The 21890-nt window shown below is 50.6% G+C and overlaps 1 protein-coding gene across 1 annotated transcript; it reads right to left on the reverse strand.

The window, feature by feature from the left end:
• Positions 1–2907: 2907 nt before the first annotated feature.
• Positions 2908–21632, reverse strand: LOC309602669 (electrogenic sodium bicarbonate cotransporter 4-like; the record flags this gene model as incomplete). The annotated part of the gene is made up of 23 exons (XM_082336433.1): positions 21508–21632; positions 18792–18952; positions 18401–18556; positions 16660–16755; positions 16253–16308; positions 14156–14313; positions 13983–14070; positions 13652–13806; positions 13139–13282; positions 12776–12950; positions 12317–12450; positions 11929–12200; positions 9283–9344; positions 8586–8786; positions 8179–8292; positions 7354–7515; positions 6178–6356; positions 6005–6077; positions 5766–5834; positions 5328–5501; positions 5016–5177; positions 3613–3680; positions 2908–3073 (listed from the first exon to the last, which is right to left on the reverse strand). The coding sequence occupies exons 1-23, from the start codon at positions 21558–21560 to the stop codon at positions 2908–2910; spliced, it is 3078 nt and encodes a 1025-aa protein (XP_082192559.1). The 5' UTR covers positions 21561–21632.
• Between the last annotated feature and the right edge of the window lie 258 nt (positions 21633–21890).

A 21890-nucleotide genomic window follows, 5' to 3' on the forward strand; every position in this document is an offset into this window, starting at 1 on the left:
ATTGGGCACACTGGGGATTTCCTGGACTGTATTGTAAAGCGTGCAAATACTTAGTGAATAATACAGGCTAACTCTAAATAAAGTATGAGAAGCAGAAAAAAAATCCTTACTTGTTGTCCTAGAATTGTTATTGAGTTTTTTTCCACTTTCCACAGAGAGGAGAGCTGCCCCAGCAACAGTTTTTAAAGCAGTTGTGACATGAGCTCCGTCTTGCCCCTGCAGAGCAGTTAGACCTGGCTTTTTTGCTGAGTTTAGCTAAGACGCAACTGCTACACGCCTCACCAACTCAGCCTAGAGGTAAAATGGTCTCTTACTTTCATGCCTGAGCAAAACCTGTTCAGCTTCCTGACTGTTTCCTAACTACATCACCATGACAGCATCAACTTAGTCCTCTAACAAGTTTGTTTGCAAGCTCTAATTATCCATTGAGCATTAACCTTACCTGAGGTTGCGATGCCTCGGGCAGGGTGGAAAAACTTAAATGCAGTATTGTTTGTGGGCAGTGAGGTAAGTCTTGGATTCTTTCCTCTTCATGTATTCCCTGGAAAGAGTGATCCCACCTTTCTGGGAGCAGGAAAGGTTTGTTGTGATGCTAAAGGGCTGACCCCACATTCATGGCCCTCTCCTGGAGGGGAGAGTGCTTATAAAAACACTGAACAAGGGAGTAGGAAAGCTGAGGTTCAAGGGCTCTGCACCAGAAACACACTAAGAGCTGAGACTCATTGAAACCAGGTTTATTGGGTTGTATCACCGATAAATACAAAATGGCTAAAGTGGTACTGTAATGGAGGTGGCAAATCTGAGGCGCTCCCCTGTTTTCATATACAAAAAGTGAACCTTGCAAAGTTGACAAATTTAGTCAAAACAAGCTGGATGCTAGAGTGGCTTCAGCTCTACTTCATCAAACATTACCAGAGTTCACAAAGCCTTTCCGGGGGTGATGTGTAGTAGAGCTGACGTACTGGATAAAGCAAGTTAACCTGTTTGATTAAAATCATAAGCCTACTTGTACCACACTTTGGCTACCACACAGGAGATTGGTACAAAACGCTACAAAATAGACACAATGCGTTCAAGTTGAAATAGTTCTTAATGTTAACATCAAGCTACGTGGCTCTTGCTTAAGTGGTGACGGGAGTAACACTGTGTTATTTTTCTCACCACGTTTCCCCAGGAAGTGTACTTGAACCAGAAAAAATTGCTATAAATAGGAAACTGCATTCAAGTCTTTCTGTTGGACTCAACTATTTACAGAGAATTGAGGTCTGTCCCATGCAAAGGCTCAGACCAGTTGCAATATTTAACTGGTGTCCCAGAAATCCCCATATGGCTGGTATAAATATCAGGTAGGCTGTTTCTGCTCAGGGGAAGGGTTGGGGCTCTGTGAGGCTTGAAATAAGAGAAAAAAAAAAAAAAGAATCCATCTAGCAAAAATGAGTAAAAGAAACAGGGTTGCTGAGAGGGTTGCTTCAGAGTAGTGTTCCTAAACCACAGCTGGGCTTAGCCTGTGGAAGGAAAAAAACCCTTTAAAAGCGTCATCACTGCCCTGGTGCTGCTGGAAATAAAGGTGGTGAGAGCTGGGCAGAGCCAAACCAAGCCCGGTGCCCAACACTGGCTCCTGACCTGCTCCCTTCCCTTCCTTTCCCTCGGGACCCAAAGGCAGCTGCAGGTGCGAAGAGCCCTTTGCAGAGCCAAAATGCTGACGGAGACCAAGCGGGGAGCTGCTGGGTGCGAGCCTGAAAGCACGGGTGGGTACGTGGCGGGGGACAGGGTCGCTCTCCCCTCCCCGTTACGAGCCACTTGCTGTTAAACCACATACGAATAACAGGATCGAGGAGTTAACTGGTGCAAAGCCCCCTGCACAGGGGCTGGGGAGTCAGAGCAGGCTCCTCCAGCGAGGTAATAGCTCAGGCACATCTGGCTCCCATCTGGAGGGAGACATAGGGCTGTTACCAACCCCGAGGCCAGGGGTGGCCCTGGGAGAGCTGCGGGTGAGGACATGGGGACGGGCGACCAAAGGGCTTTGCTGCAGCAACCATTCGCATTCCCCAGTAGAAACTGTGCCCTGCTGCCTGCAGAACCCATTCCCGATGCCCTGTGGAAACCAAGGCCCCATTCCCTGCTCTGCTCTCCTGCCGCAGCCCAGCTGCTGTTGCCCTTAAACCAGAGCTGCTCTTCCTCCTTCCCTTCCTTCACTCCAGGACACCGGCTCCTTTACAACCCTGCCATGCCCCCTCGTCCCCCCCTGCACATCCACCCCAGGGCACGCTGAGCCGGGTCCCTCCATGGCCGGCGGGTCCCTCCCGCATTCCCGCCACCACGCCAGGGATGCCGCACCACGAGAAGGGACTCCCGTTGCCGTGGCTTGGACCGGCATCCTCCTGCCAGCCAACACAAAGCCCAATGCACCATCCCCTTCACGAAACAAGACTCGCTGAGAGCCGCGTTGTGACTTCAGGGATTGAGGAGGAGGGACACACGCTCCCCCTTCCTTCTCAGCCGTGCAAACCTCCTCCCCATCCCAAAAATCCCCCTCGAAAGCATCAGCCCTGCACAGTCCCCTTCCCCATCAGCCCCCTCAGCAGCCTGGCTGCTCCCACAGCCCCAGCCACCTTCAGCTTCTCCAGCCCAGCAGTGGCTCCGGGGCGCGCGGAGGCCAAAATCGCCAATTCCGCCTTTTCAGCCCCATTTCGCCACCAGTGGCGACGCCTTCGCCTGGCAGAAAGGGAGAAAATTCAACAACGCGTTGAACTCATGATGCTAAAAACTACCGGAGCAATGGACCCCGGGGGCCACCAGTCTCCTCTGTCTCACATAGAAAAATAAGCCCAATTTGCTTTATATATATATATGAATATCTAAATATCTATATATATATATAAATTGCAGAGGAAGCACTGCGCAGGACTATAGCGTGGTCTCACTGCCCATGTCCCGAGGTGGTTTTTCGGTGTCGGTGTCCTCGTAGTCCGACTCCATCTCTATCTTCACCTGGGGCACGGCGCAGATAGGGTTTCGGGAGTAGTTAAATGCGGGAGACGATGGGCACGAAATCTTCAGGTGAAGTGTAATACTGAGGAGGAGGAGACAGGGAAGTGAGCACCAGGGCATGGGTACCCACACCCCAAAACCACCCCAGCACCCCCAGCAAAGGGCTCCAGATGATGCTACCGCCAGTAAAAATTCATAAAAATATGATATTTTTGCTGTTACTATGGTCAATCTGCAGAATTTGCAGCTGCAGGTGGAGAATAATCCCAAGCTTTCAGGATTCAGATGTACATCCCAGTCCTAAAAATCCCTGTGGCTGTTACCCAGAGGCATTTTTATTGCTATCCTCTCGTGCCAGGCTCAGGATGTGTCATCCCACGCAGCTGCGCTCCCAACAACCCGATAGTGAGCACCAGGGAACAAAAGCACCCAAAATACAGAGGGATGCTGCGAAAATATACTCAGATATTTCAGAAATGCCTGAGGATGATGGCAACTAGCTCGAGCGAGTGATGCCTAACTGGGAGCATCAACTGGTGACCCCAAAAATGTTTCCCACGGCAGGTGCGGGTCCCCTGGGGATGGGGGAGCAAGTGGGGGAGTCCCTTCGGTGCCGTTTACCTGCGATCCATGTCTGAACCATTCGGGGAGGAATCAGAACGCAAAGCTCCAGGTGGAGGACCTCTTTCCTGGGGGGACACAGGGGTGAAACACTTCCCGAGTGAGGAAGGAGCCCCCCCCCCCAAAAATACTCATCTCCCGCCTCCAACCTGCTACTGGGTCCAGCATCCTCCGGACAGTGGGAGGAGGAGAAAAGCTCCCAAGAAATGCTGATTTTGGGGGTGATCAGAAAAAGAGAAAGGCCCCACCAGCCCCTGCTAGCAGCAGCTTGAGGACAGAGTCAATGAATTATCATGTCACAACTTGCTGGCATCATGATGCAACCTGGTGCCGACCTGAAATAAACTCCCACAGATTTATTCTGAATTTTTTTGGTCATGGCTGGCTTTGCACCAGGTTATGTATGATGTTTCAGGCGGAAGGTTGAGCCAAGCTGAACACATCTGCTTTTTTGCAGCCGGGATAGTGCCGCCACAAGCTCTGCATCCCCCACTTCTGGGGGCTCAAAACCTTTCCAAATATATATATATATTTTAAAAATCCTCATCAGCATCAGCTCAGGGGGGAGACCCAGGAGAGTCCTGGCTTCCCAGCCACCTGGAATACAAAATTATTAGCAGCACCAAGCCTGCTGCATCCTCTCAAACCTGCTTTAAATACAGCAAACCCTCCTCCAGGCTTTAGCAGATCGGATCCAGGCTGCGTCTTTTAGCGGGGTTAGTGCCATTGGTGGCCAAGCGGATCCCGTTGCGGGGGGGTTAGGAAGCGGTAGGGAGTGCGAGAGAAGCTCCTGAGCTCTTTACTTACGGCTGAGGCAATGGGGAGCCCCATTTCGGGGCTGTGATGGCAGGGGCTCCATGGGGATCTTAATGACTGAGGGAGGTGGGAACTGGGGAAGAAAGTGGGGAAATTTGGTGAAGGCAGCACCTGGGTGGACTCCGAGACCACCTGAAGCACCCAAAGGAACCCAAAACCTCCAGAGGTGGGTGCACAAAGAGGAGGAGGAGGCTTTGCCTTCCTCTTCCCAAATAAACTCTCAGCCCTTCTGCCCAGGGAAGGGTCTGCAGCAAGAGGTTGCATGGGTTGATGATGCTTTGCCACCATACTATGGGTGCTGTACACTTAGCCATGGGATTTTCGCTCTTTTCCCTAAGGATTTCATTTTTGCCACGATTTTCCAGCTTTCTGGACACTTTGAGCATCCCCTGGAGCCTGCGGCCAGCCCCTAAGCATCACTTAAAGCCCCTCAATCAGCCAGTCCTATATACACAGTGAAACCCCTCCACGAATCAAAGACCTTCATCCCAAACCCACCGACCTGGAGGTTTCGGTGGGACCTTTCCCTCCCCAGCCAGTCCAGGATGCCCCCGCCGTCCATGGGAGCCCCCACCCCCTGCACCCACCTCCTCATCGCTGCTGCTATCTCCTTTGTTGCCTTTTTTCTTCTTCTTCTTGTCATCCTCCTTCTTCTTCTCCTTCTCGGGGATGATGTTGTCAATCCAGGCCAGGTCATGTTGGGAGAAGACAAAATCCAGCAGCCGCCTCACCAGGATCAGTGCTAAAATCTAGGAGGGGAGAGATGCAAGAGTGGGATCTGCAAGAGCATCTCTCATCCCAAGACCTGGGGACCACCACGGGACCAAGCCAAAATTTCCTTAAATCTCAAAAAAATTTTCTAAACGAGGCTGCAATAGCAGCCCAGGGGATGGCCTTACCATGACGGGGAAGATGATGGCAGCCACGGTGGATTTGAGGATCCAGAGGACAGCCAGGCAGACAATCTGCACCAGCGTGAAGAGGTGGATGCGACGCAATGGCACGTGCCGGAGGAAGACGTAGTCAGGTTGGTGCTTGGCTGGCATGAGGAAGAGCTTGCAGCGGTCCCAAAACTGCGGTGGGATGAAAGCTGGTGTTAGCCCTTGGCCCCATTCCCCAGGCTCCCAGGCTGCCCAGATATACCCTCTTTTAGTCCCCAGAATCGGGAATTTGGAGCTTTTTGATGTTTCTCAGAGGGTTTTGGTTATCTGTTGTCCCATGCAGCTGGAAATGTTGGATGCATACAGATTTTGGGGTCAAAATCCCCCTTTTTGCCCTGGCGTAGGACCCCTCCATGGCCATTAAGGAGGAGGAAGAGGAGGAGGAGGAGCTCTTACCTGGATGCCGTTCAGTGACGCGACGCCCATGTACAGAAAGACGCCATACAGCACCGGCATGGGGATGTACTGGGGACATGGAAAAAACACAGCGCTTACCCCAAGGAAGGTGGCAGCTCATTCCTGGGGACGGGGACCAACACTGGGGGCCATGGAGGGGGAGAAATCCCGCTTTTTCTTCCCAAGTCCCCAGATATCTGCAGGGAGGGAGCAGGGATGGGGGAACAGGAATTTTTTACCTTCAGGATAGGGGCCAGGAAGACGGAAATCCCCGTCAGCACAAAGACGATGATGCCCGTCACTCTCTGCTCCCTGGAACGGTGAGAGAAGCAGGATGAGGCCGTGCTGGCTGCACATGCTGCTGTGTCTGGATTCCCCACCCTGAGGTAAAGTGCGGCCGAGCCTTTCTCACCTGACGCCCAGGAATTGGGGCTGCTCCCCCGGGGCGCTGGTCTCTGTCTCCATCTTCAAGCTGTCGATGTGGGCGATGGAGATGACGGTGGCCGCCACGTACCAGGGCAGCCCCATGAAGGAGCAGACGGCCATGAGGATGCCCACCCAGAACAGGTCCAGGTGGTAGCCTGCTGCTTTCTGTAACACAGCACCCAGGAGGATCAGGGGGGGCAACATGGCTCCTGAAGCTGTTCCTATATTCAACCCAGACCCCAGCAAGGCAGTGTTTCTCCAGGGACACACCCTGCAACCCCCTGATGCACCCCCTGAAGCATCCTGCGCTGCCATGGTGCACCCTGCATCACCCTGAAGCACGATGCATCGCCTTCATGCATCCCATGTGGCTATGGTGCACCCTGCATCACCCTGTATTGCCACAGAGCACCCTGCATTGCCCTGCTGCACCCTGCATCACCCCACATCATCCTGAAGCACCCTGCATCACCGTGGTGAACCCCACTTTGCCATGATATACCATGCATCACCCCACATCATCCTGAAGCACCCTGTATCATCCTCATGCACCCCGTATCATCCTCATGCACCCCATATTGCCACAGTGCACCCAACATCATTCTGCATCAGCCCATATCATCCTGAAGCACCCCACTTTGCTATGGTACACTCTGCATCACCCACAGCGCACCCCGCATCACCCATCACTGCTGCAGTGCACCCCACGTTGCGCTGATGCACTCCACATCATTGCCATAGTGCACCCTGCATTGCCATGGTGCACCCTGCATCCCCCTGAAGCACCCTGCATTGCTCTCATGCACACTGCCTCACCCTGATGCACCCCACATTGCCACACTGCACCCTGAATCCCCCACAGTGCACCCTGCATCACCTTGCTGCACCCTGCAGTGCTGCAGCGCACCCCGCATCACCCCGCTGCACCATGCTACCCACAGCATTGGGTGAATTTAACACCCTAGAGGCTTTGCCACCCCAAAAATACACCTTGCAAAGAAAAGGGCGAGCCCCTGCTTTGCACAACGTGCTGAGCTTGGGCAAACCCCCCTGCGTGTTGCAGCAGCACCCGATCTGCACCCCAAAAGTGGGTGCTCGCAGAGATGCAGGTGGTACCCAACGCGATGCTGTGCCTCCGAGCATGGGATGAGTCCCGGCTCACCCGCAGCTTGTGCTCCTTCCTGTTGACGATGACGGCCGTGATCTGCTGGTCCATGAAGATGAGGATGGTGACGAGGAGGGCGGGCAGGGCACTCGCCAGGTAAACCCACCACGGGTTCTTCCCGAAGGGAAACACGAACCACCCTCGGTCCACACGGGTGGGCTGGGGGGGAAGAGAGGGGGTTTGGACACTGCAGCCGAGCCTGGGCATGGGTCAGAGATGGGGAAAAAACCCAAACGCTGACATTTTTGGAAGTCCCATATCACCCCTGAACCCCATTTCATCCAAGCATCATCCTACCCCATATCCATCCCTGAATCCCACCACCACGCATCGGTACCCAAACCACTCCCAGCACCCACATGCCTCAACCCGACATTTTCCCCAGATGTTTATTGGGACTCCCCATGTCACCAAGAGCAATGCCCTGGATGGGGGGAAGAGAAATTTTTGGCAACGCTTCTGGAAAGGGATTTTATTGCTTTTTTTTTTACCTTAAAATCAGTAGGCACTTGGAGCTTTGGGGTGTTGAGTCCGAAAAGCACATCCAGCCCCACAAACATTAGTATGGACATAAAGATAGAGAAATCACTAATAAGTTTACGCAGCTGCCAGGAGCGAGAAAAGAGAAAAGGGGGAAAAAACAACAAAAAAAAAGAAGGAAAGAAAGTCACAGAATTAGAATATTCCCGCAGAAAAGACAAAGTAGCTTTTAAGAAGGTGCCTGGACATCGCAGGAGCCATGGTTTTCCCCAAAAACCAATGAGGAGCTGGAAAGAGAGCACGGGCGAAGAAGTGAGGGGTCCTCCCCCGGTGCGGCCGAACCTTGATGATACTGGGGATATGGAGCTTAGGGGTGTCCAGTCCAAAACAGGCATCCACTCCGCAGAAGATCAGGATGGAGAAGACATTGGAAAAATCAGCAATGAAAGCCCTGACCTGGAGGCAAGATGGGGAAATGGAGGTGGAAAGGGTAATTAATGGGATGGAGAGGTCAATTAATGGGATGGAGAGGTTTGCTCCCACTTCGGCATCCTTCCCTGGGGCTTTCCAGCTCTGCTCACCCACAGGTAACATGGGCATAAACCACAAAATGCAGATTTTTTTCCCCTTTGCATCACAAGGCAATGGGTTATTCAGCATGCAAGAGCCAAATCAGCGGCTAAAAGCTTGGGGAGGATTCTCCTAATTGCTACCAACACCTCCTAGAAATATAGATTTATTTTCCTTACCTTGGTGGGGAAATAGCGGCTGAATTTGAATTTTTTCAGGGTCAAGGTCATGGAGTAGGTCCCAAAGAAGAGGATGAAGGACATAAGGGCCAGGTCGGGCACGAATTTACAGGATTTCCCCACTAAGCTGCCACCGTATTTGAGACACTCCTTCTTACTCAGCTGAGTCCAGTCCAGAGCTGTTAGGTTAATAGCATTGTACTGGGGAGAAACCCCCCCCAAAAAAGCAAAATTAGCCTTTTAACAATTGCAGCATGCAAGAAAAAGGGTATTTCCCAGACGAAAAAAGCAAAATTAGCACTTTTATCAATTGCAGCGTGCAAGGAAAGGGGTATTTCCTGGTCAAAAAATGCAAAATTAGTATTTTAAGGAACTGCAGTGTGCAAGGAAAGGGGTATTTCCTCACCAAAAAAAGCAAAATTAGCAGTTTAAGTAATTGCAGCATGCAAGCAAAGGGGTATTTCTCAGGGCTGCTGCCACCAGGAGCCCCATAACCATGGGAAAGCCCTGGAGCTGCTATAAATTTGGGCAAAAAAGCATGGATTTGGTGCCACTGATCCCAAACATGAACCCAAATCTGCAAATCCCATGTTTCCCTCGCTCTGAGTCGGCGCACTTTGCTTTCTGGATGCAAAAGTCCCTGGGATTTGCCCTCCCTTGTCCCAAATTTCCCATCAGGATGAGCAAACCGGCTTACCAGAGAAACGTTAGTGGTGTTTGGTGCCACTGGAGCTGAAGCATCAAACAAGGTCACGTTGGCTGTGGGAAAGGAATTTGTTATTGAGGTTTTTGGCTAATATCGAGGTTTTGGTATTAAAAGCAGCCGGGCTTCACCCGGAGAGGCACAGCTGAGCCCGGCTGGTGTAAAAGCAAACGCAGGGTCGAGCACATCCTCTGAGAGCCGTGTGGGGATCAGCATCCCGAGGGCGGACCAGGATTTGGGGAGAAAACCCCCCATTTCTAACACCACAGAGACTTCTCCCTTATTAATCCCACGTGCTGCTGGAGAGCATGGGGAGGTATTTTTAGGAGCTTCCCAGCTCCTAGAAATTTTAGGAGCTTCCCGGGGAAGCCAGCAGTGGGGTCGAGCACCCCAACACCCGTGTATTAAAACCACGGGGGTAGAAGACTGAAAAAGCGGCCTGTTATTTTTGGAGAGGCGGCACACAATCATGCCCAAATTGCTTTTTTGGGGGTTGCTTTTTGTTGTTTTTCTTTTTTTTTTTTTTTTATAGTTTAGGGGTGTTTTGGTGTCTCACTGCAAAAAAAACAAAAAACATCCTTTCTAGCCCCTGGCATCTTCTCCTCCAGGGCAAAAAGCAGCTCTGCTCAGCTCTTCGCGCGATGCAGCTCCATGGCTTCAGGAGCACCCGCGTTATTTATGGGTGGCCCTAAGCAGGGTCCAGGACCGCTCTGCCCCCCCTCTTCCCTCCGGTCCATCCTCTTTCTGCGCCAAGTGGGAATTTTAGCTGCCCCAACCTGCCGCCTCCATCCCCGGCACCGAGGATTAATGAAGGAGAAGCGATTGCTGGGTTAGAAGCAGAGATCTCGAGGGCTGCCAAAACAGGTCTCCCAGAAATGGCGCTGGCAAACCCAGTATTAAAAACATTATTTTTATTATTTTTCCTCTATAACCTTTTATTTTTTCCAGAAACCAGCCTTATTTGTGATTTCTACAAGTTAAAGGGTAGCATACCACTGATGGTATTTTAAGAGAGGACCCCTAAGGGCTCTACATAAACCCTTTTATCAGAGCAGAAAGAAAAGTAAAATACATGGAAAAAAATAACAACAAAACCCCCACGGGGGAAGAGTATCAAATATTAAAATAGTTTTAATATTTAGAAGGCGATACTCACTTGAGATTGAAATCAGCCCAAATTGATGTGTGCAGCAGAGACAAATATGGTACAAATCAGTTATAATAATCAAAAATCAGAACTAATAAAAAAAAAAGATTAAAAAAAAGGATGTAGGGGGGAATAAACATAATTTCTCAATATCTAGAGGAATGGTAAATCCAACGTGGACACCGCTGCCTTGGGTGCCTGGGGCTGCGAGGGCAAGGAGTGGGGCTGGGTTGCAAAGAGGCTTAAGGTTTTTGGGGTGCAAATGCCTCTCGGCTGCCCAGGGTTTGCTCAGGATGGGGGCTTGGAAAAGGGGGAGACCTCCCTGGAGACTAGAGGCTTCGTCTTCCTCGCACATTAAGCCGTGGCGGTGGGTGCTGCCGGGCAGATGTCTGCACACACGGGTGGATGGAGGTGGTCATGGTCCTGTTTGGGATATTTCAGCCCCCTGGGGCTTGCATTGGGCATCAGGCTTCGCTTTTCTGCAGGTCAGATTTGGGACGGTTTTGGTTTGGAAATGATTGTGCCGCTTGTGGGTGCTCCCCACTGCACGCAGGGCTTTCAAAATCCAACGGGATCAGATCACTCAGCAGGTGGTTGATAAATACAAATCAAGGAAAAATACAAAATTAAACCCAATAAATGTTATTTCCTTTGCAGCAGGTAAGATCTCTTCTTGCAGTGACAGACGTATTAGGAACACGTTGCATGGCAGGTCTTGGATGCTTGTATTTCTGGGGAGAGCTTCACCATCACACCTCTCTGCCTCCTCTATCTGCAGCTGATACTCCCCAAAATTGTTAGCATTTAGACTTTTTAAATAAATTCAGCCCATCTGAGAGCAGGCGGTCACTGGCATTAGCCCAAACTGAAGATCTCCGCTCCCTTCCAGGTGGCTGCGGGAGCATCTGAGCTGCACGATTCCGACCAGGGATCATCGTGTACGTCTATCCAAGAGCAAAACCAGGGGAGCCATCAAAAGACGGTCTGCTCAGAGCCCGACAGCCTCTCTTTTTTGAAAAGGAGTAAGAAAGAGGAGAAAAAAAAAACGAAAACCAAAGAGGTTTCCACACCCAACTGGGGCATCCCAGAGTGTCCTGGACACTGGAGAGGACAAAACCCCTCCGGTGTATTTTCTGGAGAATAAGTTTCCATTGGCAGCAGGCTGGAATTAGTGATCTAAATTTTTTTTTTTTTTCATATTTTCTTTTTATCCATCCAGGTCTGGCTGCTGAGGGTAAGGCCCCGACTCTCCGGCACTGTTCGCCGTGTCCTGGCAAGCACCGACGTGCTCATCCATGGGGGACAAGGCTGTACTTCCATCTTGCCCAAAATCACCCTCAGAGGAGGAGGACGAGGTCTCTCCACCCCACGCTGACTGGGTAGCTGTCTCCTTCCATGTCCTCAGCCAATGATCCAGTGGGATTTATCTGTGGCGGGACCCTCCCCATCCCCTTCATCTTCCCCATCCGGCACCGAAAAAGATGTGTACTCACCTGGGTCGGGAGCGATGCACTCGCACTTGTACATGGTCACATAGTCCGGCTTGAAGTCTGAATTGATGGGGTAGTACTTAAAAGCTCCAATCATCTTCTTGATGGCGTCATAGATAAAGATGAAGCTGATGAGGGTGGAGAAGCCTTCCTCCGTGAAGCGGGTGATGTACTTTATAATGAAGCTGGCATCGGTGGCCACCAGGATAAGGCACTGTAGGGCAGAGTGCAAGCCGATCCAGAGGCGAAACTCCATGTAGTCGATGCCGTTGCCTCTGAAAGTGGGGACAAGGCAAAAGCAGCCCTGTGAGAGCACGCTGTGTACTGGAGGGCAGCTCCCACCCCGGTACGGATGGGTCCTGGTTCCCCCCTGGGATCTCCCAGCACCTACTTGCTGAAGTCGAAGAGCAGCTTCTCGAAGATTAGGATGGGGCCGGTGCTGCTGAGGATGATGAGTGGCTGCCCAGCGAAGAGGCAAAACATGGAGCCTGCCATCGCTGTGCCAAGGAAGCTCTCCATGACACCCTGGGGATGGATCAAATCCAGCGTTATGGTGATGCTGCGCCACGTTACATCCCCGTGGACGCCCTGGATGGAGATGGGAATTAAGGACCTCTGCTTGGACCCATATAGGATGGTTGGGACCATGTGCCCTTGCTCCTGGCATTGCCATTGAAATGGGTTTTCCCATCCTGCAGGTATTTCAGGACTGCCAGTGCTGCTTGGCAATGAATCTCCATCCTCAGCATTAAAGCTTGGCATGGCACAAGGTGGGTTAAAGCCCATCCCGTCCCATCCCATCCCTGCTTGCTGTCCCCAAGCCAAAGTGACCCCCCTCCTTGGACTCAACCTGGTAATTTTCCGTAGCGTCCCCAAGCAAGCCCCCGAATGTGATGGCGTTGGTGATGCAGCCCAGGTAGATGAACAAGATGGCAGAGATGGACTGGATATGAAAGCCTTCATAGAAGTCACTTGGGAACCAGGGCAGCTTCCTCTTGATATCCAAATAGAGGCCACCGCAAAACCTGGGGAGACACCACCAAAGCCCAGATGCATGTGCCTTCCAACAGAATAGATACGGTGCTGCGCAAAAGCCTGTGCCCAAAAGGATTTCACCCTCCGTGCCCCAGGAGACCACGGGGTGAGCCAGCAGGAGATGCCAGTAGGTGCTGGCACCTTCCGAAGTTTTTTGGTTGGTGGGGTGGTTGCTCACCTGCCGGTCCATGCAAGCTCTTCCCCAATTTCGTGAACTTCAGGCATCTCGCCATCGTCACTGCCTCCTCCACTGCCACCAGCGCCTGCCCCACCGGCCATGCCGTTCATCTGCCCCACTTCATTCAGTGAGAAAACTGATTTCCTGCAGGAGAGAGTCACCGGTGTCAACCACGGCGCCTGCCCTACCAAGCTGGTCCTGATGCAGGGACCACGACCAACACCATGGTGTAGCTCTCTGCTTGCACTAGAGCTTGGGTTTTGGGGCAAATTTGGAAAGATCAAGAGCGAGATTTGCTCAGCCCAGGGGGGTAATGCAGATTTTGCAGAGTGGAAATGGCTCTGAGCTATTCTGGGGGCAAAAACTGCTGAAAAAGCAGCATTTCTGGAAAATTTGCAGAGATGATTTCTAGGGATGAAGGCAAGCAAAGCTGCTGTCCTCCTCCAGCATCTCCAAAACAGGAGAGATGGGGATGGCCACAGTGCTGGGACCAGCCCCACGTCTCCCACCTACCTCTTATCAGCCGAGGGCACTTTTTTGGGTGGCTCAATTCTAATGTTGGGGTCCCACTCGCCGGGTGGCAGGACAATGACTTCATCCAGAAACTCATCTATGCCAGCGATCAGGTCTTCTCTGTCCCGGGCTTTGTAGGCAACATCGCTGAAGAGCTGGGGGTCAAGAGAGGAGAGGTGTCAGCCTGGGAACAGAGTCCAGCACACACATGTCCCATGTTGTTACGGGATTTTAAAGCTCATTTGTTTGGGCGATAGGATGAAAATTGCTTTTTTTTCTTGGCTCTGAACAAGGGGCTTCCTGGCAAGGGCCACGTGTTGCATCTACTCACATCATCTACCATGAGGGTCGCAATGGCTCTGCCAATCTCGTTGTAGGATTTGGCTTTTCCCGTGGGACCAAGGAGAATAAAGAGGAACCTGGGAAGGGAAAGGTGCTGTGTTGGCAACTTCGGACCACCAGCATCCGTGTTGTGAGACCACTTGGTGCTTCAAACTCGCTCACCTGGTGGGGACGGGCACCTCTGTCACCCCTCCCAGCATTGTTGCCTGGAGGAGGCGCACAAAAGCCACGAAGGGCTTCTCGAGGAACTCCACTTCTCCCACCAGCACGTTGGAGGCCTCTGCATCTTTGGGTATCTTCTTGATGAACTTGTTCTTCAGCTGTTGGTAAGATGAGGGTGGGGAAGGGAGTAGTTGCCAAAATTTGGCTTTTCCCCCCTCTTTTCCACACCTTGAATGCAAAAGCTGAAGCCACAGGCTCAAAACTCTTCATCTCTGGCAGTCCCAGGACTCCCAGAGGTGGGGATTCAAGAGCCATATCCAAGAATAAACCAGCAAGAATTCATAAACCTGAATTTCTTCATTACACCAAACCATCACTGAGCCGGAGATTAACTTGAAACCACACCCTTAGGGGTCCCTAACGCTACGTGCAACTGGGCGGTTTGCAAAAGGTGCTTAGCTGCTGTCTACGCAAGGAAAATCCCGTGCAATCCTCCTGCAGAAAATCTGAGCCAAAAAACATGGATCCTGGAGCAAGCCAGCATGCATTTTTGCAAGTGTATTTGCAGCCCTGCAGTCCTGGGCTCCCCAAGACCCTATATAATGCAGAAACACCTCTTGGCGCCATGCATGAGGGATGTTTTTGTAGCTCATTTCCCCACAGTCTCATCCTCGGAGCAGGAACAAATAATGGAAGTAGGAAACCTCGTTCATGGATTTATTCCCCGGGTCTCTTCTCCCCTGCAGCTCTTTCATTATTAGTCTAAAAGGGTTCAATACCAACCCAGGCAGGGTGTTATTATAATCTATATGCCAGCATGAGGGGAGGCATGTGAGCCAGGCAGCAAGCTCTCCCCTTTCTAATCTTTTAAACCCAAATGGAAAAAAAAAATAATAATAATAAAGCAACTTCTCCAATGCAGCTTGGAATAAGCAAGAGCAGGAGTTAACAGTGACCACTAAGCTTCGTGTAACACTTAAAAAGTCCCTTTGTAGTGGGCCTAATAGGGCGATTAAACCTAAATGCTTTGCATATTTTGGGATTAACCCTCTGCACACCACTGCTGGAGGCTGATATTTGGGGTTCGTTAGTGGGCAGTTGGCTTGCTTTATTGCGGCTCTAACTTAGGAAAGTGCCCTGGAAACCTTCTGCCTCCCTGATATCGTGGCATCCCTGTCCCATGGCTCCCATGAATTTCCATCCTTCACTTCCCCCTAAATTGCTTCACCCCAGGTAAGCCCAGCAAGGACATCCCTGGGGAAAAGCAAGCTGTTATATCGTACTGTCTCCTACAAACCTGCGTTAAGCATTTAGTTTTCCCTTAGGTTTATGCTGAAATCACGCACAAACAGAAACAAAGCAAAGCCCATATAATGCATCAACCGTTCCCAGCTAAATAGCCTCAATGCCAGGCTGGGACGGGACATCTAGCAAAAGAACGGCCCAAAACGCTGCTGATCCATCCCATCACCAAGCAGAGATCTGCCCACCAACTACCCGAGCAGCCGGACCTCCTTCCCAGCTCTCCCATGCAAAGCAAACCAGGGTGGGGAAAGCCCCCAAAGGACTCTTGGCTGAGCTTTGGTTTAAGAAACCCACATCCATCATGGTGCAAACGGAGGGAAAAATGGAATCCACCTCTGCATTTACAGACCATTATCTCGAGAGCTGTATTCACATTTGCAGACCCAAGTGCTTGGTTGGTGTTTACCCCCTGCAACCTGCCCTTACCCAGCCACGCAAAGGCTCTTTTAGGATCCCTGCAGTCTTCCAAGCACCTTTCCTTTCCTACCTGAAGATTTTAAGGAATTTTTTTCTCCACCCTAAGGATCTCAAGCTACATCAGCATCCTCGCATGTCCCTAATTCTGCGTTCAACTTGCAAGCACAGGTATTATTTCTGGGACAGCTTCCCCATGACTTAGCAGGGATCAATATGTGTATTAATTTCCCTAATTAGGAATTTGTGTGGTTATTGACCGAGCAAAGCCGCACAAGGCTCACATGGACCTTAACAACCACAGAGCCCCTGCCCCATCGTGGGTCACATCAGAGATGCTCCCCGCAGCATCATACTAATGATTTTGGGGACAAATACCTGGTCGGTGCTCGGTGTGTCTGAGATGTCATTCATGCTTCGACTCTGAGCATGACCTGATGGGGAAGAGAGAGAAGGTGAGAAAACCGCCCCGTGATGCACAGCCCAATTTCAGCCCCATGTGCAAGGAGAAAACATAGTGAAAGGACTTCAGCGCAAATTAAAAAAAAAAAAATTATTTATTATAGCTGGGCTTGCAAACCGGGTGCAATAGGATGAAACCCCAAGGATATGAGGTTTTCTGATATCAGTCACCCTGTGGTTACACAAACCACACCTCATTTATGGCTGTGGTGGGATACCTTTGTAATTGCAATCGCCTGCTCTCATATTGCAACTTGATTTTTTTTTTCCCCTGCTTCTTTTAGGGCCATTTCAACCCCCCCCCACCGCCCTCCCTGGCTTACGCAGGCGGCCGTAGCTGGCGCTCTGCCGCATCCGCAGGTCCTCGGTGGAGCGGTGGAAGGCAGCACCGGCGGCCGGGCTCCGGATGGGGCTGCGGGCTGGGGGAAAAGAGCCATTAGAGGAGATGCAGGTGCCATGGAGAACCATTGGGTGATGCTGAAGGTGAGAGGCTGGGCTGAAAATCAGCTGCTCGGCACAGAGGTGACCCTTCCAGTGCTGATACACCAGCAATTCACTTTTCCCTCCCGCTCTCATTTGCACTTTTATCCCACCCATACTAATTTTCCCGTTAGCAAAGAATAAATTGCCTTAACCCAAGTCTCCCTCCTGCAGAGGCTTCATGCAAGGAGCCTGCACCACCCCACACTCCAGCAATGCTCTCTTTGAGGCTATAAATGGATTCAGAAGTGCAATTTCTGTTACTTAGGAAGACCCAACACTTTATTTGGCTTTTTAATCTGTTAATTCTCCAAAGAAACCTACACTTGAAATTTGCCATGAACTTCACACTTCACAATACTTACTTAAAAATTTATTTTATTATTTATTTATTTATTTTATTATTTATAGTTGGCCACCACCAACTTTCACGTGAATGTTTCTTCTCCCTAAACTGGTGATGAGTCCCATTTTTCATCTCAGATGTTTAAACTGAATTACTTAGCTATAAAGACTTCCCCTACGTGTTTTCTGTGTTAAGCCCAGCATTTTCCCAGAAAACCTCCTGAATTCCCAAAATTGTGTTTTCCTTGGGAAAAGACATCTGGACCAATTTTGTTGAGCTGCTCTACATCTCTATGAAACACCAGCTGTAGCCACAGCATCTACCCTCATCTTTTTTTTTTAAACCTACTAAAAACAATGATGAAATTCCCACTGGGCATGACTCTATGTTTAATGTGCCGGAGGTATTTATTCCAATATCACAGAGTTGCCATTGGCACAAGAAATGCGAGGGACCCTTCTGCTCCTGCCAATGACCATCTTTTCCTTGGTGTCCCTACTTGCAAACTCAAAGCAATGCCATCATCTCAGCAAGGAACTAGAAACACAAAAGATCCCCCTATTTTTCCTATCTACAGGGAGTAACCACAACATTTCCAAGTCATGCTCTGTTTTGAAGCCTTCTGGGCAAATGTTAGCTCAAATATCTAGTCCTCTGACACAGGTGATGGCTGCTTTGAAACCTGGGGATGCCCAGGGAGTGGGAATATTGCTTATTGATGGCCTCTTCCATGTGCACTTTGAGCTTGGGCACTGCCGTTTCTGTCTACCCAGGGAGCAGCCGAAGCCCAGCAAATCCCGGGCTCCACCAAATGACCTCTGTTTAAACCTAATTAAATAATCTAGCGTGAAAACAAACAAATCCCCTTTTATAATGGCTCAAAAATAGGCAGGTTCAACCATGGAGCAGACTGGATTTGTCTGTAGGCTGCTCTGCCAGAAAGCCCCTTGGCCAAGTAACTGCCAACGCTCTTGTCCATCACACAACACTGTTATCCATCACACAATGCCGTTGTCCATCTCAGCAGACATCTCCTTGGCTTCTGGCTCCCGATGACACCCCACCCTTAAAGCCAGCAGTGGCAGAGCTTTTAGGGTCTTTCTCAATGCAGTAAATAGTTGGGTGTCCCAAATGGCTGGGTTTCCCCCTTTCCTTCTCCTGAGATCTTCCTCCCCCCAGGCTAGCTCACCAAAGACTCAAGGATGCAACCAGGCGCAAGTTGGACCCCAAGGACTCACTTGTGTTGGAGGAGACAGACTTTCCGATGTCGGCCAAGGACCGGTGGATTGGCTTCTTGGTTTGGTGACGGTGCTTCCTGAGGAGCACGTAGCTTATCTTCTCCCGCAGCTCCGGCTTGAGCAAACCGTCCTCAATCTGCTTCTCAATGACATCATCTGCAAGCATCAAACGAGAGGTGTGTGGGTTGTCCCACTGCAAACCATCCCAAAAAGCTCAAGACAACACCACTTACTGAACCAAGCTGATGGCTCTCAACTCCTGTCTTTGCTTATTCCCATGCAAGTTGATTTATATTTGCATGTAGCAAGTAAATGTGTTTAAATCTGTTCCCAGAACTCTAGCACATGGGGAAAAATCCATCTGAAACCACTGGTACCCACCGACTCGTACCTATAATTTGGGGCAAAGAGTAGCCATCTAAGTCCAGGAGCACCGTTCCCGTCTGTAGACATGTCCGTAGCTCAAACAGGCTGTGCAAAGACAACGTGGACACGTGGGGCTTGCTCCACCTCTCCCCGCCTTCCTCCACCTTTTCTTCAAACTTTATCCACCTGAAACGACAGCGGCAACCATGGGGATGGGCACAGAGTGGGGATGGTGTACAAGAAGAGAATAAGAGAATTGCTTTTCCTGTGGCGTTTTTCTTCTGCAGGAGGCTTTGTAAGCCTGAATTAATTCATCCTGCAAAGTTTTTGCTTGTTATTAAGGATGGGAATGGAAAAATTAAGTAACGTTATTAGACAAAGTGTTGCTTGCATGGTTGCAGAGCAGAGCAAAACTTGTCGGCTCCACCACCAAACTGAACCCTGCAGATTTCATCTTCCTTAAATTTCTCCTGCGAGATTTGGGAGGTTTCCCCATGGAGCTGACCTTGCCTCAGCCAGGATCTGCACCCGCATGGACCAGCCATGCATGCAGGAAAGCAAAAACCCAGGGCATTGCAAATGTCTTTTTAATTTCTTAGCAAGGCTCAGACTTCAACCTGGGTGCTTCATTCCCATGGTGGGAGACAAGAGGGTTTGCAGGCCCTTGGAAATCAGCCCTTCCGCCTCCTTGTTTTTCCTTAATTTTACAAACCAAAGACTTCAGAGAATATTTGGGAATGGTGGCTCATTTCTCCCAGCTCCCCGGGAACAGGGCTCAGGCTGCAGGGAGGGCAGACAGCTCTCGGCAAGACGTCGATTTGGGGAAGAAAGCTGCTTTTCCTTTACAGGAGGTTTGCAGGCTCTGTGGATTAGTCTTTGCAGGGCTTAACCTTACAACTTTTAACTGGTACAACTGGGATTTGGGCTCCTGCTGCTGCAGAGGGCACAGACAGAAAGGATGTAGGAGAAGAAGGGTTTTTGGAAATAGCTGATGGCTCCCAAACACTGCAGGGGAAGGGTGGGGAGAGCCTGGGATTGTTTCAGCTGCAGGGGGGTGCATTAAAATGCTGCTGCAAAGAGAAAATCCTGGGTGTCCCTATTAAAAAAGCTCCAAAATATTATCTGGGAGTGCCAGGAATGGTCTGTGTTGGGCACAAAACCCCAGAGCATCCCAAAATATAAAATTTGGCCCTAGTGCCCATCACTCCAAAGCTCCCCACCCTGATTTCTTTGCAGAAACCGTTTCTCCAGCCCTTCAACCAACGCTGCTTTTATTGAGAGGAAATTCAAGCTTCCCGCTGTAGCACCCGCTAAGCCCCACCGGTGCTCGCCCAAAGCCAATTAGGTCACTTTTCATTTCTTTTTTTGCCCCGTTTTCTTGCCGAAAGTAGGTTAGCACGCACACAGGGTGGCAGCTTGGGGCGGCATGCGGGACTTGAGGCACGTTTCCAGCAGCGCCTTTGCCCCGGCACTGGCATCCTGTGATGCTTTCGCCAAGGCTACAGCAAAACCCCATCTCCCTGCTGTGCTCAGCTTCTTTATTTCCATTTATTTCCATTTATTGCGGATTTAGCCGCAGGTAGCACTGCTCCCACCAAGGAGCTGCTCTCCTGTGGCTAAAGAGGCTGAACCGCTCCTCACTGGAGAGCGGAAATCCGGGACTTGAGAAACCTCCATCCACCCAGGGGGAATTTGGAAACTTCCATCTCAGGCCCTCCCTGATAAAAATCCCAATGCAAGTGCTGATTTTTTGCCTTCTGAGCTTTTTGGGGAGCGGGAAGCGATGAGTAGATACAGACCTGTGCAAAATTGGGCAGGGGAATATAAAGGATTTTAGCCACAGCATCCCTGCGCTGCTGTGTTTTGAGCAGGGATGGCAATCAGGAGGATGCTTAAAAGCTTTCCAAATTTTTTGTGATGCCAATAACCATCCCAAGAGAAGGGATGAGCACCTGCAGTGCCTGATCCCACTCTCTTCCCCATCCCTGGGGTGAACCCCCACACCTGGACTCAGAAATCCTGCATGCGCTGCTGAAAGGAAAGGGCTTGGGATGCCATCGGCATCCCTGACTCCTTTCCCAAAGCCCCCCCAAAAAACGCCCAACCCTACTAGCCCTTACACAGATGAGGCTAGGAAGAGAAAATCCCACTTGGATTTGAGATTTTTCCTTTGGATAAACTCCTAACTCAATAAAGCAAACACCACTTGCAACTCCTCTAATACTTTTATTAAAGATGTAGTGGGTGGGTTTTTATTATTATTGCTTGAGAGGTAGGAGAAGTTTAACTCTTGGCCTGGCCAGCAAAACTGTGGGGGGAAAATAGACCTAGGAAAACGTTTTTTATGACACCTATTCCCATTTCCCAGCTCTCTGCTCTAATTTGCCAGTTTCCCAGCATGTTTTTTCACACACCCCCAGCCCTTTCTGCAGGGCTTTGCTCTCATGCTGCAACTGGGAATGGGAAAAGCCCCAGCTCTGCAGTCGATCCAGCCTGGGGAGATGTGGGAGAAGATAGGGAATCTTCCTCCCTTCCTCCTCCTCCTCCTCCTTGGCAGGCTGCAGCTGCTGTGCAAAGACCCCAAAAACGCCGTGTTTTCTGCATTTCCCCAATTTGGACATGGCTTTTTTAACCTCATTAAGAATGATGCTCATTCCCTGAACCCGTTTCCACCTGGGGATATTTAAGGGGGGATCTTCACCTGACACATTTTTCAACCCAAAGCATCTCCCCCCCCTCACCTGGCCGACTCTTTCCACTCCATCTCCTCGCCATCGTGCTGCAGTGTGTCCATCTCTGTGAAGAGTGTGGGGTTGGGAGGCTCATCGTCTTCCCCCAAGATGTAGCGGAGGCGTTCGGCAGCCGGTGACACTGCCGGGGGAGCAAAAAAAGAGGTTTACCATCGGCCAGAGATGAGATGATCCTGCACCATTCCCATATGGACAGCCCTGGGGCGGGGGGGGAGGTAAAGAGGGATCTGTAGGGCTATTTAGGATCATCGGTAAAAAAAGGAGGTTTTGAGGAAAATGTTTAAGGTGAGAGACACCGAGGAGTGGGGAAACTCTAAGTAATCCTGTCCCAAAATCCCTGTGCAAAGAGATACAGGATGCTGGTAGAAAGGATG

The sequence above is a fragment of the Platalea leucorodia genome, assembly GCF_965183815.1.
Source record: "Platalea leucorodia genome assembly, chromosome: Z".
NCBI classification, from domain to species: domain Eukaryota; kingdom Metazoa; phylum Chordata; class Aves; order Pelecaniformes; family Threskiornithidae; genus Platalea; species Platalea leucorodia.